At 41.5% G+C, this 17,252-nt stretch overlaps 3 protein-coding genes across 10 annotated transcripts in view; all 3 read right to left on the bottom strand.

The window, feature by feature from the left end:
• The window catches only part of LOC117595163 (nuclear GTPase SLIP-GC-like), a 54,460-nt gene extending 49,959 nt beyond the window's left edge, over positions 1 to 4,501 (bottom strand). The window contains exon 1 of the mRNA XM_034294991.1: positions 4,327 to 4,501. The gene's annotated coding sequence lies outside the window, so the exon portion shown is untranslated. The remainder of the gene's footprint in view (positions 1 to 4,326) is intronic.
• The window catches only part of LOC117595221 (nuclear GTPase SLIP-GC-like), a 772,829-nt gene that overhangs the window by 203,886 nt on the left and 551,691 nt on the right, over positions 1 to 17,252 (bottom strand). The window lies entirely within an intron of this gene.
• LOC105012876 (nuclear GTPase SLIP-GC-like) overlaps positions 15,970 to 17,252 on the bottom strand; it is a 39,735-nt gene continuing 38,452 nt past the window's right edge. For all 8 annotated transcript variants that reach the window (XM_020050980.3, XM_010874000.5, XM_010874002.5 and 5 more), the window contains 2 exons: positions 17,013 to 17,129; positions 15,970 to 16,805 (listed from right to left, as the gene is read on the bottom strand). In XM_020050980.3, coding sequence (XP_019906539.3) covers positions 16,650 to 16,805; positions 17,013 to 17,129 — 273 coding nt within the window. In that variant the 3' untranslated portion in view covers positions 15,970 to 16,649. The remainder of the gene's footprint in view (positions 16,806 to 17,012; positions 17,130 to 17,252) is intronic.

Here is a 17,252-nt window from a genome sequence, read left to right as displayed (position 1 = left end):
AAGTTCAAGATGACGGTCAAACTCCCTCGGTCTGGGGCTCCATGCAAGATCTCACCTCGTGGGGCATCAATGATCATGAGGAAGGTGAGGGATCAGCCAAGAACTACACGGCTGGACCTGGTCAATGACCTGAAGAGAAAAAAAAAGAAAACCATTAAGTAACACACTATGCCATCATGGATTAAAATCCTGCAGCGCATGCAAGGTACTCCTGCTCAAGCCAGCGCATGTCCAGGCCCGTCGGAAGTTTGCCACTGACCATCTGGATGATCCAGAGGAGGAATGGGAGAAGGTCATGTGGTCTGATGAGACAAAAATAAAGCCTTTTGGTCTAAACTCCACTAGCCGTGTTTGGAGGAAGAAGAAGGATGAGTATAACCCCAAGAACACCATCCCAACTGTGAAGCATGGAGGTGGAAACATCAATCTTTGGGGATGCTTTTCTGCAAAGGGGAAGGGCGACTGCACCATATTGAGGGGAGGATGGATGAGGCCATGTATCGTGAGATCTTGGCCAACAACCTCCTTCCCTCAGTAAGAGCATTGAAGATGGGTCATGGCTGGGTCTTCCAGCATGACAACGACCCCGAAACACACAGCCAGGGCAACTAAGGAGTGGCTCCGTAAGAAGCATCTCAATGTCCTGGAGTGGCCTAGTCAGTCTCCAGACCTGAACCCAATAGAAAATCTTTGGAGGGAGCTGAAAGTCCGTATTGCCCAGTGACAGCCCCGAAACCTGAAGGATCTGCAGAAGGTCTGTATGGAGGAGTGGGCCAAAATCCCTGCTACAATGTGTGCCAACCTGGTCAAGAACTACAGAAAACATATGATCACTATAATTGCAAACAAAGGTTTCTGTACCAAATATTAAGTTCTGCTTTTCTGATGTATCAAATACTTATATTATGCAATAAAATGCTAATTAATTACTTAATAATCATACAATGTGATTTTCTGGATTTTTGTTTTAGATTCCATCACTCACAGTTGAAGAGTACCTATGTTAAAAATGACAGACTTGTACATGCTTTGTAAATGGGGAAAACCTGCAAAATCAGCAGTGTATCAAATATTTGTTCTCCCCACTGTAAGTATATTAAAGATGAAAATCTTCACTGTACATTCATACATACTTCACTGTGTAATTCGTTAAGAATGAAATTATGTAACAATGGTTAATGGGCACCAAAATCACCAACTGATTGAGGGCTGGATTCAAACTCACACTGACAATCAAAGTAAACAACTGAAATCACAGGCTGTTCTAACTTGCATGAATTTCATCACGGCAACTCATAATGTGACTCAGTAGCATGTATGGCCCCTACATGCCTGCATACACTCCCAACAATGTCTGTGCATGCTCCCGATGAAACAGCAGTTGATGTTTTGGGGGATCAGGGCATCAGTGAGCCCCTGGTATGCCTGTGGCGCTACTTGGCGGGGTCAGATGCACCGATACAGTACATAACGTCCCAGAGGTTCTCATTTGGATTCAGGTCTGGGGAACCTGAGAGCCAGTTAATGGCATCAATGTCTTTGTCATCCAGGAACTGCCTACACACTCTGGTCCCGTCTCCTGGTATTTCCTCCATGCTCTTGAGACTGTACTGGAAGACACAACAAACCTTCTTGCGATGGTAAGTGTGGATGTGGTCAACACCTGCCAGACAATTCCAGTAAAAAACCTCTCCAGTGCACCTGTTGTCACTTCCACCAAACCGAGCCACACTGCATATAGATTCCACGCCGACCCACAGCCACTCGGCCCACCCCCAGTGACTAGCAAAACAAGCAAGCAAGCTTATTTATATAGCACAATTCATACATACAATAAATTCAATGTGCTTTGCAGTGATAAAAAATATAAAAATGCAATAGAATAAAAACAGTCAGATTGTAACAATTCTATAACCACCCTCCAGGGGGACTCTCCAACCTGGGATCTCAATCCTTGCACTCCAACGCTAGGATGAACCCGTCAGTCCTTTTGTGAGATGATAACCTATGGTGAGAACTTGCAGCACAAGAGCAGCATAAAAACTTGAATTATCCTTTTTTGTCAGTAGCAATGACAAAAAAAGGAAATAATTTTTAATATTAGTTTCCAAACAATGGCCAATGCTATACATGAGCCATCTGTTTGCCTAGCTCCCTAGGATTACACATTTCACATCAACCCTGATAGTAAAAAGTGTCTGTAGGCTTGCTACCCTATGCCCTAGGCTATAGAAAGCCAGTTGTGGACTGATGTTCGCCACAGAAGTCATTCACATCTCATGCAAGGTGGCACCCGTTAAATGGCAGCTACCCAGCCTTGGCTGGTCTCTTTTATATCCCTGGTGGTTATCAAAGGCATTATATAAGCCAAAAATTTACAAGTTAATTTTAAACACAATACTAACAAGGAACTACAACTAACTGTATCTAACTACCCAATCTAATCCAACTGTCCATTAATAAAATAACCTATGGGCTTTGATCATACCATTCAGCGTGAAGACTGAGAGCTATTTTTTTGGTTTGGGGAACTCAGGTTATGTCACGGTCTATCGACAAACAGGAGCCAGGCGCAGGGAAGTAGCTCACAATAACATGTGTACACAGTTTCAGTCAACAGAAGCTATCCAGGGTTGTTGTTGGTAGTGACATCAGCCCATAGAGCCAAAGTAGAGATAACAACATATCCTTCTAAAGAGCTTAACCAGGCTCTAGGCTGCAGGACATGGGTAACGAGATACAATGGGTCATACTCAGTGGCACCTATTTAAATGTATCCAAAACAGATACATTCCCCTGGGGTTATCTCAGGACCAAATTGTGCAACAAAATGTTGTTGCATACTAGGATCCACTCATCTACCAGTCCACATAGACAAGGGCCATCTACCCTTACAATAATATGGCATTATCAATATGTACAATTGTTTGTTAAACTTTACACAACAGACCTGTTTCCAGTACACCCCTATAGGCCTAGTGAACACACTCAAATTAGTTAATAACAATGGAACAGATCCAAAATTATGTTACAACACAACAGATTTGCCTCCTGCCACATATCGGTGCAAGCTGCTCCTCATAAGAAAATAGTCATTGTAGTGCATAACCAAACTTTTCTTAGAGGTGATTTCGTCGGACCCAGACCTTTTGTTTGGAGAAAAATGCAGGGATGGAACCTACTGTGTTTGCTCTTACGCTGCTAATCTCACAGCCTGGATGAATGCAAAACCCTTCTATGAGCATCCTGATATTGTTTTAACCTTACAACCTGAGACTGTCACAAACCAACAACAGTGTCCAAATCCATATCCTGTCACTAGAGGTGTTCTTAAGGGAAACAATAATAAGTATGATTAACAATTGTATGATGTAAATCTAGTCAGGATCCAAGCATCATACAACCTATTCAACTGTCAGTCAGCATTTCAGGCCCATTGTAGCACAGATGACAGAACGTAGACATGGTTACAGAAACAAATAGAGGATCTGATATCACACTACAAAGGCAGATTAGCTGTTAGAGTCACGCACACCAGTGTAAGGTGGGGTCTAATTTCAGATCCTATTTGAGGACCGTAACTCCTTGTCCAATATATTTCAATAAGCCAAACAATCACAATCAGTGGCTTGGATTTAAAACCAAATGGCTACATCATTCAAGCAGTTAAGACAGAAAATGTGTTTCGCTTTGTATTGTTCAGATTGGTAGCAGAATTGTTTTTGTAGTAAATTATAAAGGATGTGTGTAACACAAGAATTATGGTTACCCAAATGCAAAAAACATATTATACATCCAGCCCGGACTGCATCTCTTAGATCAAATCAAGCAACAAGGTGAAAACATCTAGCCCAGGATCTTTAAGTTGCTTTAAATGTGAAAGTTTTCTCAGACGGTGTAAATTAAGTTAAGCCAAAAAGGTCCCACTGAATAGGCAGATGTTTTTGTGTCCATGCAACAAGAATATTAATAAAATTGTTTATTTTTCAAAGCATAAAAGACAAAGTCTTAAAATAATCTGATGATCCACACTAAACACATTTTTGTGTGTAACTACTGATTAAAGAACTTAGGGTATTTCAGCATGCCTTTAGCAGGCAGACAAAAATAAAACTAACTTTCAATGAAGGATTAAGCCATGCTCTCAACTACAACGTAAATAAAGACAGAAATACTTTGTCTTGTGAAACATTGCCAACAGAACTGAAACAACAGAACAGCTATGGAATTATTTGTTGATTAAGTCAAATTAGTGTAACCAAAGGAAAATGCTACAAAAAAATCTAACTGAACATAGACATGCAGGAGGATGCTGTATCTACTTACATTGACAATAGGTGTTCTAGAAATAATGATGATGGTCCATGTATGTCATGGCTAACACACATTAAACAAGACTGATCATCGTCCAACTACTCGTGGTTTGCTGTAACTTATAGTTTCAATTTCGAGAAAATGGAGGAAAGTCTGAGGTGTGGTAGATGGGAGGAGACAGGTGAGTGGGTGAGTCACGGTGTCGTGGTGTGCGTAAAAAATGGGAGCCAAACACAGGGAGGGAGGTAATGTAGCGGTTTCTATTTTTTCAGAAAAGATTGCATAAAGTAAAGGGCGTACAAGCGTAAAGCGCAAACCGTAAACGTGCAGACAGCTTCTTTATAGAACACCAAACATAGAACAATACCTCACAAAACACGCCCAGGAACACAGGAACTAAATGGGTTACCTAACAAGGGAATGGACACCAGGTGTGTGCAATAACAAGATATGACTTCCAGTTTCCATTTCAAGGAATTGGAGGAAAATATGAGGTCTGGTAGGTAGGAGGGGACAGGTGAGTTGCTGCATTTCGTTTTTTCATGTTTTGCAGCAAGATAGCTCACTGATTAAAACATTGTGTGCTTTTATAAAATGAATGTGACAAACTGAAGGAAATCTAATGAAATCTCCTTGGCCCACACTTTTTTCAACTTGTAATGTATTGAGTGTAATGGGATAATGTGTGTGATATTCCCAGTCAGGTGGGCATCTTTAACAAACTGAAAGAGAGATGTTCTCCAACACACCCAGAGGGGATCATCATCAGCATTTTAGACAGATGTCCCATATATACAATCACCCACCCATCTGAATCCATGAGTGCCCGTCATACTGCTAATCTAGGACCTAAATCCATTAATCCACTCATGACAGGTTTGTGGTCAAAACACAGGCTTCATCCCAAAACCAAAAACATGTTTCACGTCTCTTGGAAGAAACACAGTAGCAGGAGTGCCTCAGGTATTCATGGTAACATGGCCTAGAGTGCACCTGTGGTTCTTCTATATCGGTCTCACTAAGAGGAGTCTGATGGATAGAGTAGCAGATAGGACATTCTGGACAGGTAGGCAATCTGAACTATCCTATGGCTACACATTATTTGGAAGGATAACATTGATGTGACAGAACAGGTTTCTGGCACTGAGGTAATGTTGTTAGATTCCAGGGATGGTGAGAAATTTAAACGCCTGAAGCAGCATGCGAAATGTTTAATATATTCTCTTAAAGGTACCACTTATCCATGTTTATACAAGGACATTGACTTCTCTCCTATTCTATTGCTCCTATTCCTTTTTTCTGAACCATGTTAAATGTGATTTCATATAGATTGAGATGTTCTTCTAGTTTTGTATTAATATTCAATAAATGCTGTTGGTTATTTCTGTAAAGCTGGTCCCATAGTGATTGAGAGGGACGATGCCAACTAGTCATTTTGACACAGGTTTTCATTGGCAATTTACGTGTCTCTCTTGCACTATTCCAAACACTCTGATGATAGCAGTAGCCGAAACGTGTTAGTGCTTACCATTACCTTAGCCCCTAAAAAAAGATTTTACATTTTCCAAAAATCCTTGTGCCTTCATTTAGATCCACTATACCACGAAGTACACTGTTATGGTAATTTCTCCTTTTAGTTTTTGTCTACTGTTCCTTCCAAAGAGCACCTGCAGATTTTTCAACAGAATACATGAGGCACCCCTGCTACTGTGTTTCTTTAAATACTTAAAAACTCTTTGGTATGTTGTCTGTCAAGGAAGGAACCCCTAAGGACAGAGTTCTATCAGCTGCCACACAGAGGTCACTGGACAGGAAGAAGAGGTAAAAGAGTGGAGTGCTGGGGGACGGGACAGGATGAAAATATTACATGGTGGAGTCCTGGGAGACTGGACAAGAAGAAAGGGGTGGAGTCCTGGGGGACTGGACAAGAAGAAAGGAGTGGAGTCCTGGGGGACTGGACAAGAAGAAAGGGGTGGAGTCCTGGGGGACTGGACATAAAGAAATTGGGTAGATTTCCTGGACGACTGGTTTAATGGATATAGAATTAAACCTGATGCTTTATTTAGATTTCAAACAGCATATTTGATAAGATTCCACCAATATATGTATCTCTGCGGGGCTCATATGTTGGGATGAAATTTGAGATCATAATTCTAATTTGTCTGTACACACAGGGTGGGCGAATTGACAGGAGAAGTCAGGAAAGCACAGCAGAAGCCAAATAGCCCTTCCACTAACAGGTATGGAACAGAACAGTGTCAAAGAGCCCTCCAACTAACAGGTATAGAACAGAACAGTGTCAAAGAGCTCTCCCACTAACAGGTATGGAACAGAACAGTGTCAAAGAGCCCTCGCACTAACAGTTAAAGATCATAACAGTGTCAAAGAGCCCTCCCACTAACAGGTATGGAACAGAACAGTGTCAAAGAGCCCTCCCACTAACAGGTAAAGATCATAACAGTGTCAAAGAGCCCTCCAACTAACAGGTATAGAACAGAACAGTGTCAAAGAGCCCTCCCACTAGCAGGAATAGAATAGATCATATTGTAAACCCAACATAAAGTGAGCATAGGACCAGTGGAATCAGGAACATGGCAGGGCAAAAGCCAGGCACATTAGACTGCCCTCAGCAGATGAATTCATGGAAATTCTTGAACTGATGTATTCTTGGTCGTCCTATACATGTATGAATGAGTTACTATTTAAAGATGCCAAGAGGGATCTGGTGTTTGAATAGGAGACATCCTTGACTGGCACCGGTGGATTAGAAGGTTACTCGTAAATCTGTATAACCTTTAAGTGTCTCTGTTGATTATCCAGACATTGTGTCTCCTCATGGGTTGAGAAGATTGCCCAGGTGGGGGGAGGACCGCATATGACTTGTGTGATAGGACAAAAGGAATGTGTTGTATTGACATAAGACAGATGGGCAGCATCTTACCACACCCCTTTTCCTCCCTTATATACAGTTGACTGACTTGTACGGAGTTAGAGACTCCTCTGACAATTATGTTTGTAAGCGTTTGACGCGTCTCTCTTATTTGCAAATAATAATAAACTGTTAATTGTGCCAAGAAAATGTTGTCTCAGTCTCTTACTCCTTTAATAGTGTCGATCGATGGAATTACCATCACAAGGGTCCAATGACCCTGTCTTCCAACCTTTAGTGTTTTCCTGTTGTTTTGTCGTGCGTCTGGTTTCCATGTTTTTGGAGTGATGAGAGTTTTGTATATTTACTGGGGCGTCAATTGTGGCCTCATTCAACAATGAAAATGGTCTCACTTTGATGATACAATTCAAAATGCTTCAGATATTTCTTCTGTGTTCTGGTTTAAATAGGGCAACACAGGCATTGATAATGCATTACACCATCTGAAGGGGTGGGAAAAATCCATAAGCAAGGGTACCAAAGAAATCACTATTGATATAGCACACCTGTTTTGTGGAGAAGGACGTGTGGCGACCTGAATGTTGCTCTTAGAAATCTGTTGGAGTGGCTTATTAGTGTAGTTGTAAAGACATACCAAACCTCTAAGCCTGCATGCTTTTCTAAGTGCTGGGGTAGTAGTTTAAATTCCTATATGTCCTAAGTGGTTCTGGTCCCTCTGGCATGGTACATTATCCCATGTGAAAGTGTTGCTTACAAATCATTGGTAGAATAGAATCTTATGCAACACATTCAGCCAGTTTCCCAGACATGGATTAAGCTTGGCTTAGATTTATGAAGCACATTAAATGTATGCATTGTATTCTTACCCATCTTTATAAAAACTTTTTTAGGGCATGTCCATGCTTTAATAGGAGAGAGACAGTAGAGATAGACAGGAAAGGTGGAGAGAGAGCTGTGGAAGGGAGTCCCATGAAAAGTTAAGTGTTGGACAGCATATATTAAAACATAATCCCAAATAAAAAAATTGTCAACAGACAAACTCAACCCTTGTCTCTATTGCAGAGTTCATTAACTCTGGCCCTCAAAGCCAGGTCCACTCAATTTTTTCATTGCAACCCCAGTCTGTTCAGCAGTGGGCTGGGTTGGAGTCCAGTCTGGGCTGCATGGTACCACCCCACCCCCTTTATCCCATTAAAATGCCCTAAGAATTATATAAAATAAAAAAAACAATTGTAAGGCATGAATTGATGGTAAAGAAACTATGGCAGAATACAGGTAAAATGACTTGATTAAGGGGATTCCACATAGATCCACATTTTAAAATACCATTTGAAACATGGGTAAACATTTGAATATTTGAGGGGGAGGATTGTCTAATACCCCTAATTTTCCAAAAAGGGTTCTTGGGGTGAAAAGGGTTCTTAATGAAACCCTTAGATTTACAAAAACCCCTTGAAGAACACTTTCTTGAAAAAAGGGTTGTTCAGAAGCAAATGGTTTTGGGAACCTCAACCCTTCAAGAAGACACTTTTGGAACCCTTATTTCTAAAAGTGTAAACACCTCTAATGCTGCCTTCTTCCTGAGGAAGTCCAATTATGTGAACTCTTCATCATGCAAGAGTTTGAAGAACATCTCTCTTGATCCCCTCCTCAGCAGAAAAACAGCCATGACAGACAGATTTGGTGCCTTATTTAGTTTAGCCCGTGAGTGGCCAGCCCTTCATGTCTCCATGTTTCGACTCTGGTTCTCCACCACATTGAATTTCCCAGAGTTGGAGGAGGCAATGACATTCTTAAAATCCTCAAAATCCAGGACAGCACCTCCAGGCTACTTCCTCATCTCTTTCTGCGCTCATGAAGGTGTGCCCTGGTTCAAAATACTTTAAAGTTACCTGACGGCCCCTCAAGTGGGGCCGTCGGGTCATTTACCACCGTGATTAAAGTTGTAAGGAGGCATCAGTTCTTATTCTGTGGGGGGCAATTGTTAACCCAGTAAATTATGTGTTTCACATCCCGCCCTGATTAAGAGCTGTGACAAAAGCCGATGCCACCTCCTCTGGCATCCTTCCAGCAATACCTTTGTGCCATAATTACTGAAATGCTGTTCTTGGAAGATTATTTTTTTTCCCCACACTGGCGAAGGTCTCATGGAAGGCAGAGATGCGTTTAGTAAAGACTGCAGTCTTCACCCCAGGCATTCGGGGCAGGATGACGACTTTCTGGAGGTGAACACTGCGGATTGAGAGTTCATCATACTCTTCCCTTTCTGCATCCAACTTGTAGTGATGCCTTCTTCTCTCTGCTCTCCTCTTGTGCTCCTCTCACTTTTGACAGGGGTGACATTTCTCAATGTTGGTTTCAGCCTGGTGCTCTGCTCTGATGTGGTCATTTTGCCTTAAGCAATTTTCACAGTCCTCTTTACCCAAATTAGTTAAGCTAATGTTCATTAGTTAACCCTTCCTATATGTTTCAAAGGAACTTAAAGGGAGTGCTCCTAATCTCAGCTTGTTACCTGTATAAAAGAAACCTCTCCACAGAAGCAATCAATCAATCAGATCCCAAACTCTCCACCATGGCCAAGACCAAAGAGCTGTCCAAGGATGTCAGGGACAAGATTGTAGACCAACACAAGGCTGGAATGGTCTACAAGACCATCGTCAGGCAGCTTGGTGAGAAGGTGACAACAATTGGTGCGATTATTCGCAAATGGAAGAAACACAAAGGAACTGTCAATCACCCTCGGTCTGGGGCTCTATGCAAGATCTCACCTCGTGGAGATGCAATGATCATGAGAATGGTGAGGACTCAGAACTACACGGGAAGATTTTGTCAATGATCTCAAGGCAGCTGGGACCATAGTCACCAAGAAAACAATTGGTAACACACTACGCCGTGAAGGACTGAAATCCTGCAGCGCCCGCAAGGTCCCCCTGCTCAAGAAAGCACGTTCAGGCCTCTCTGAAGTTTGCCAGTGTACATCTGAATGATTCAGAGCAGAACTGGGTGAAAGTGTTGTGCTCAGATGAGACCAAAATCGAGCTCTTTGGCATCAACTCAACTCGCCGTGTTTGGAGGAGGAGGAATGCTGCCTAGGAATGACCCCAAGAACACCATCCCCACCATCAAACATGGAGATGGAAACATGCTTTGGGAGTGTTTTTCTGCTAAGGGGAAGGGACAACTTCCCCGCATAAGAGGGACAATGGACGGGCCATGTACCGTCAAATCTTGGGTGAGAACATCCTTCCCTCAGCCAGGGCATTGAAAATGGTTTGTGGATGGGTATTCCAGCATGACAATTACCCAAAACAAACGGCCAAGGCAACAAAGGACTGGCTCAAGAAGAAGCACATTAAGGTCCTGGAGTGGCATAGCCAGTCTCCAGACCTTAATCCCATAGAAAATCTGTGGAGGGAGCTGAAGGTTCAAGTAAACAAACATCAGCCTAGAAACCTTAATGAGTGAAATAAGTATTCGACCCCTCTGCAAAACATGATTTAGTACTTGGTGGCATTACCCTTGTTGGCAATCACAGAGGATAGACCTTTCTTGTAGTTGGCCACTAGGTTTCCACACATCTCAGGAGGGATTTTGTCCCACTCCTCTTTGCAGATCTTCTCCAAGTCATTAAAATGCAAATCAATTAATAACATTTTTGAGAAATTATTTATTTAACTAGTTGCCTAATAATTCTGCACACCAATTGTTGCCTAATAATTTTGCATTCTTATGTATTCCCCTGAGAAAGATCAAAACTAACTTTTCTTTTGTTTAACATTCAGGTTTGAGGTTCAATAATATTTTGGATTGACATAAAGCATTGTGATTGTTCAACAATGAAATAAATCTTGAGAAAAACGATTTGCTTAATAATTGTGCACGCAGTGTATGAGAATTGGTCTGGGGTCTGAACACTTTTGCAAATCATGATATACAGTGCCTTTTTTCTCTCCACATTTTGTTGTGTTGTAGACATAATTTATAATCGATCAATCAACAACTCTGTTCCAAAAAAGTTGGGATGCTGCGTAAAATGCAAATAAAAACAGAATAAAATTATGAGCCAATCATTTATCCCTACATTCAATTGAAAATAGTACAAAGATAACATTTCAAATATTGTAGCTTGCATAATAAATACACTTTGTTGCATATCCTCTTCTTGTATCAATACTTCGTAAGCATTTGGGAACTGAGGAGACCAGTTGCAGTAGTTTTGAAATTGAAATGTATTCCTATTCTTGCTTGATATAGGATTGCCAAATGTTTTCAATAGTGGACAAGTCTGGACTGCAGGCAGGCCAGTTTAGTACCCGAACTCTCTTACTAAGGTGCCATTCTGTAGTGATACTTGCAGAATGTGGTTTGGCATTGTCTTGCTAAAATATGCAAGGTCTTCCCTGAAAAAGACTTTGTCTTGATGGCAGCATATGTTGCTTCTTACCCTGTTTATATTGTTCAGCATCAATGGTGCCTTCACAGATGTGCAAGTCACCCATGCCTTGTGCACAAATGCACCCCATACCATCACGGCTGCTTGCTTTTGAACTGTGCGCTAATAAAAAGCTGGATGGTCCCTCTCCTATTTAGTCTGGAGGACGCAGCGTCCATGATTCCCAAAAATAGTTTCACATTTTAATTTGTCAGACCACAGGACAGTATTCCACTTCCCCTCAGTCAATCTAAAATGGGCTCAGGCCTAGAGAAGGCAGTGGCTGTTCTGGATCTGGTTATATACAGCTGTATATGGTTTCTTCTTTGTATGGTTGAGTTTCAGCTTGCATTTGTGGATGCAGCAACATACTGTGTTCACAGACAATGGTTTTTGGAAGTCTTCCTGAGCCCATGAAGTGAGATTCCAAAACTCTTTGCAATTTTACCTTGAGAAACGTTATTAAATTGTTGCACTATTCGCCCACGCACTCTTTCACAGAGTGGTGAACCCATCCCCATCCTCACTTCTGACAGACCCATCCTCTCTGGAATGATCTTTTAATACCCAATCATGTTACTGATCTGTTGCCAATTGATCTAATTAGATGTGTGATATTCCACCAGGTTTAGTTTTTTAGCATTACACACTATTTCCAGTCTTTTGTTGCCCCTGTCCCAACTTCTTTCAAAAGTGTTGCTGGCATCCAATTCAAAGTGAGCATATACAATGCTCAAAAACATTAAAGTGCCCATATTGTGAAAACATTTTTGGGTGTTCTTTTGTGTATCTTTTTTGGGTGTTCTTTTGTGTATCTGGTGCTTCCACACGCATACAAACTTTGAAAAAGCTGTTAGAAAACTCTGGGTTTTGTGACGTCACAGTCCGAAAATTTGAATTTGAATATTCCCACCCTCCACCCCCTCCCAACAGAGCATACCTAATGTCTCCACCATGTTGTTACTGATTCAGAAGCACCATTTAAACTGTGCTGTTGTTGGCTGTAAAGAGGAGCACAAAACTCTCTATCACGTCCCAGCCGCAGAGGACAGAAGAGCGGCATGGCTTGAATTCATTTCTGAAGGCAATGTTCCTGCTACAGTTGTCAAAAAATTCTACACAAACTAACCAAGAAGTGTTTTGGCAAAGTAACATTTTATCTTTTTATCTTTTCCTACCAGCTATTTCCAGCAAACAACTTCAGAAACATGTTTTATGGAACTTATAGACCTATTTTAACTTGTTGAAAAGCAGTCATAACATGGGCACTTTAAGGGAACACATGCTCATCACAGTATAACACCTGTCACACTTGTAGATATGCAGGACGTGTGGAGCAGGGCGATAATCAAACATTCCTTTCTTATTTTTATAGCTCACTTTGGGCTGCTTACAAAATAATAAAGAGAAACAAACGTGAACTTAAGCACATAACACAAACCATGACCAACAAACCAAAAGGCAAACCAGGGTAACTTAAATAGGGTCAGAGGTAATGCAGGGCAGCTTCCTCTAATTGGGGACAATCCAAACGGTACCACTGCGGTCAGGCCCTGACTGTGACCCCCAGGTTGATAGTGATGCCTAGAGGCCCCCAGCAAGCACCCGAGGCAGGAGGGGCACCGGAGCTGGTTAAGGCGGTGGTGGCAGCGGCTTGTCATCCCATCTCTCTGGGGGAGGTAGTAAGTGGCCCCAGTCGAGCCACTCTGGAGGCAGTGGTGGCTGAGGCTTGTTGTCCCACCCCTCTGTGGGTGGTGTGGCTGTGGGACTTTGGCCACACGGGGCCAGTACTGAGGTTGTATCAGAAAATGGCATCAAAACCTGGCCGTGAGGAGCCAGCACTGGCAGGGAGGGCCAGAGAGCTGGGCATTTGGTCCCAAGGTAGAATACCGCCCCCGATGATGTCATAACAAGCCCCAGTACAGTCCCACCCAGACCAGACCCTGCCACGGGGCACACCACACCTACCGTTGGCAATGGAGCCCGAGTGCATTGAGCTGGAACCGGTTTTACAGGTTAATATTCCGCCACCGGGTACTCCACCCCTGTTTGCAGTGGATATCCTGAAAGGATTCTCTACAAGGTATATGTACACATCCCCCAGGATCTGCTAAATTTGCACAGTTTTTAATGATGTAAATAACACAGCGGGTGCTGTATATGGGTCACCAAGTGCCTTAGACTTGCAGTGTGTTTGCATACCTTTGTTTTTCTTGTTTTGGGAGTTGATCTAAACACTCATGGGCTGTAAAAGTGGACAGTTTCACCGGATTGTGAAGTAGCTCCATAGAATTACCAGTGTTAGCCCCCATGTTTCAACAACGTTTTCCCCCGCCAGGCAGTCAGAGCAACCATGTGACTGAAAACTATGAATTTCGCAAACAAAGAAACCAAAATCAAATCATTCAGTTATAATGACATTAATAAATATATACACATTGCATTTGCATTGTGAACACTTGTGCATCATCCAAACTTAATATACTTTTCATTTGGGTGTTGTAAAATTGTGCATCCTCCAAATGTGGTAGACTTTTCTTTTGGATAGTGTGAACTTTTGTGTCAGTCACTCACTCAGTAAGAGAAATTCGCTCTTCCTGGCTGGCTCCGCTAACGCTGTCCGGCAAAAATGAAAATGAAACAATAAGTATCATCATCATCATTTTCTTCTGCTTACCCGGGGCCGCGTCGCGGGGGCAGTAGTCTAAGCAGAGATGCCCAGACTGCCCTCTCCCTAGACACTTCCTCCAGCTCTTCCGGGGGGACACTGAGGCGTTCCCAGGCCAGCTGGGAGACATAGTCCCCTCCATCTCTAAGGGATCGCCCGGCCACCCTGCGGAGAAAGCTCATTTCGGCTGCCTGTATCCGGGATCTTGTCTTTTCGGTCATGACCCAAAGCTCATGACCATAGGTGAGAGTAGGAATGTAGATTGACCGGTAAATCGAGAGCTTCGCCTTGCGGCCCAGCTCTTTCTTCACCACGACAGACCGATACATCGACCCCATTACTGCAGAAGATGCACCGATCAGTCTGTCAATCTCCCGTTCCATCCTTCACTCCACTTGAGGCAGGCACTCTCCACCAACCTGAAGTGGGCAATAATTAGACTAGTATAACTTACTTATTTACTGTATCTTATACACCCAGGAATTTGAACCTAGTATAACTCTGCCCCCCAGAGGAAAGTAAGTCAACCTTGTTATATTTACTAAACTCTCCACACCTTTTCCCCTCTCTCCTTACTGCAAGAAAGTGTGGTCCTGCTTGTTGAGGTTGCAGTTATGCAGGTTATGTTTAGAACAGGGGCTTAGGTTCAGGGCGCGATTTAGGGTTAGATATGGGTAAGGGGCAGGGCTAGTTGTGTTTAGTACATAGTTAAAGCTGTTGTTGACAGTAAACAGCTACAACCCATTTATAAACCATCTACTTTGGGTAATCCAACTGAAGTGCTGCAGCTCATACATAACATCCGATAGCAGCCATTCAGGAACATGAAATTACTTGCTTTATTGGTTGGTTGAATTTGGAAAACAACATGGAAAACAAAGTATCTCATCAGTGTACAGTGAGTAGTCAGAATACACCAAAATAAAAGAATGACTAAAACCTTCATTTCTATAGTGATTTATTTAATAAAAGTAGTAATATAACTTCATACATATGACCTTCTGCAGGGGGATTCTGTTGTTCAGAATTTTTTACTTACAATAAGATACACATTTTACATGCCATACTTTAACATACTAATTTAAACTAAAAATAATAGTGCAACCCTTTTCCAAAGAAGTTGGAATGATGCGTAAAATGCTAATTAAAACAGAATACATTTATGTGCCAATCAATTTTCCGTATATATATATAATAGAAAATAGTACAAAGATAACATATCAAATGTTGAACTAGAGAAAGGTTATTGTTTTTGGAAAAAACGTGTGCCCATTTTGAATATGATGCCAGCAACACGTTTCAAACAAATTGTGACCGGGGCATGTTTATTACTGTGTTGCATCGCTTCTTTTAACAACACTAAGTGTTTGGGAAATCAGAAGACCAACTGCTGTAGTTTTGAAAGTGAGATGTTTTCCCATTCTTGCTTGATATAGGATTTCAGCTGCTCAACAGTTCAGGGGTCTCCTCTGTGCCAAATGTTTTCAATGGCTGACAGATCTGGACTACAGGCAGGCCAGTTTAACAGCTATGCTGTTGTAATATGTGAAGAATGTGATTTGGCATTGTCTTGCTGATACAAGAAAGGCCTTCCCTAAAAAAGACATGGTCTGGATGGCAGCATATGTTGGTCCAAAACCTGTATGTATTGTTCAGCATTAATGGTACCTTCACAGATGTGCAAGTCACCCATGCCATGTTACCATCAGGGATGTTGGCTTTTGAAATGTGCAGTGATAACAAGACGTAAGATCCATATCCTCAGGACGAGGCGTCTATGATTGTTATACCCAATCATGCTACTGACCTGTTGCCAATTAACCTAATTAGTTGTGAGATGTTCCACCAGATTTCTTTGAAACGTGCTGCTTGCATCAAATTTATGGCATTTATTTTGAATATGTATGAATTAATAAAATAAACCCTCAAACCCTGATTACTACATGAAAAAAAGTTATTGAAAAATGAATATTAATAAACATAACAATTTTGTAAATAACAGTGTAATAGGACAACGAAATAAACAAGAGAAACAAAACATCTAAAATGTATTATAATGTACTAAATTGATTTTATAAAGACTTTGTATCCAAAAAAGTAGAAGGTACAGGAACAAACTAATGCAAACTTGGGTAAATAGCAACAACTAGAGTTTATCGTATAAGATTTTACTTCCAGGCGTGATGGCTAGACCAGAAAACGGTACAATGTGCCACTGTCTATTTGCATATTACAAAATTAGATGTAATTTAAAAAAAATAATTGAGAAGAAAATCTAATTAGATTAATTTATCTTACAAGTTTCAACATATAGGGGCAACATAAGTAAACAAACTGGCATTTTACTAACCGGTTTGTACCACACACTCCCACACTTTCTGGTCATTAGTCTCTCTGTCTAAAAGGGTCAGGTTCATGTTCTTGGCATCTGAAATACATTCCAAATTCACCTGAAATGTGGGTAGAAAGTTTGGGCTGAAGTCACCATCAAACATCCTGCTCTGAAACACAACATAAGAGAATGTTAGCCCAACCTAGACAGCCCCAGATCAAAACAAATACAGTAGTTGTAATTTAGCGATATTAAACCCATGCATTTCAAAAATCCTATCAAATTCTACAGACCAATTAATACCAACAAATATTCTGTAAGCTAAATCACCACAAATATAAGAAGGTATGGTTGTGTCTGTGATGTCCATGCTTACTTTTAGATGTATGTTATAGTCCACCATCTTACAAAAGAGACCATATTTTCTTCCAGGACTCAAAGTGCATTCAGAACTGGTTTGAATGAAAGTACTCCCCTTCTGTTGGTGTTCCACCTTCAAGAAAAATATAGTTGCATGAGTTTTGGGGAATCATAAATTTGTCCTGCAACTTTACAGTGCCTTGGCAAAACATGAAACCCCTGAGTAATTATTTTATACATATTACTGACTCACAAA

Source organism: Esox lucius, chromosome 11 (genome assembly GCF_011004845.1).
Source record: "Esox lucius isolate fEsoLuc1 chromosome 11, fEsoLuc1.pri, whole genome shotgun sequence".
NCBI classification, from domain to species: domain Eukaryota; kingdom Metazoa; phylum Chordata; class Actinopteri; order Esociformes; family Esocidae; genus Esox; species Esox lucius.
Note: the sequence above shows the minus strand (reverse complement) of the source record. Positions and strands in the feature narration are given on the sequence as shown.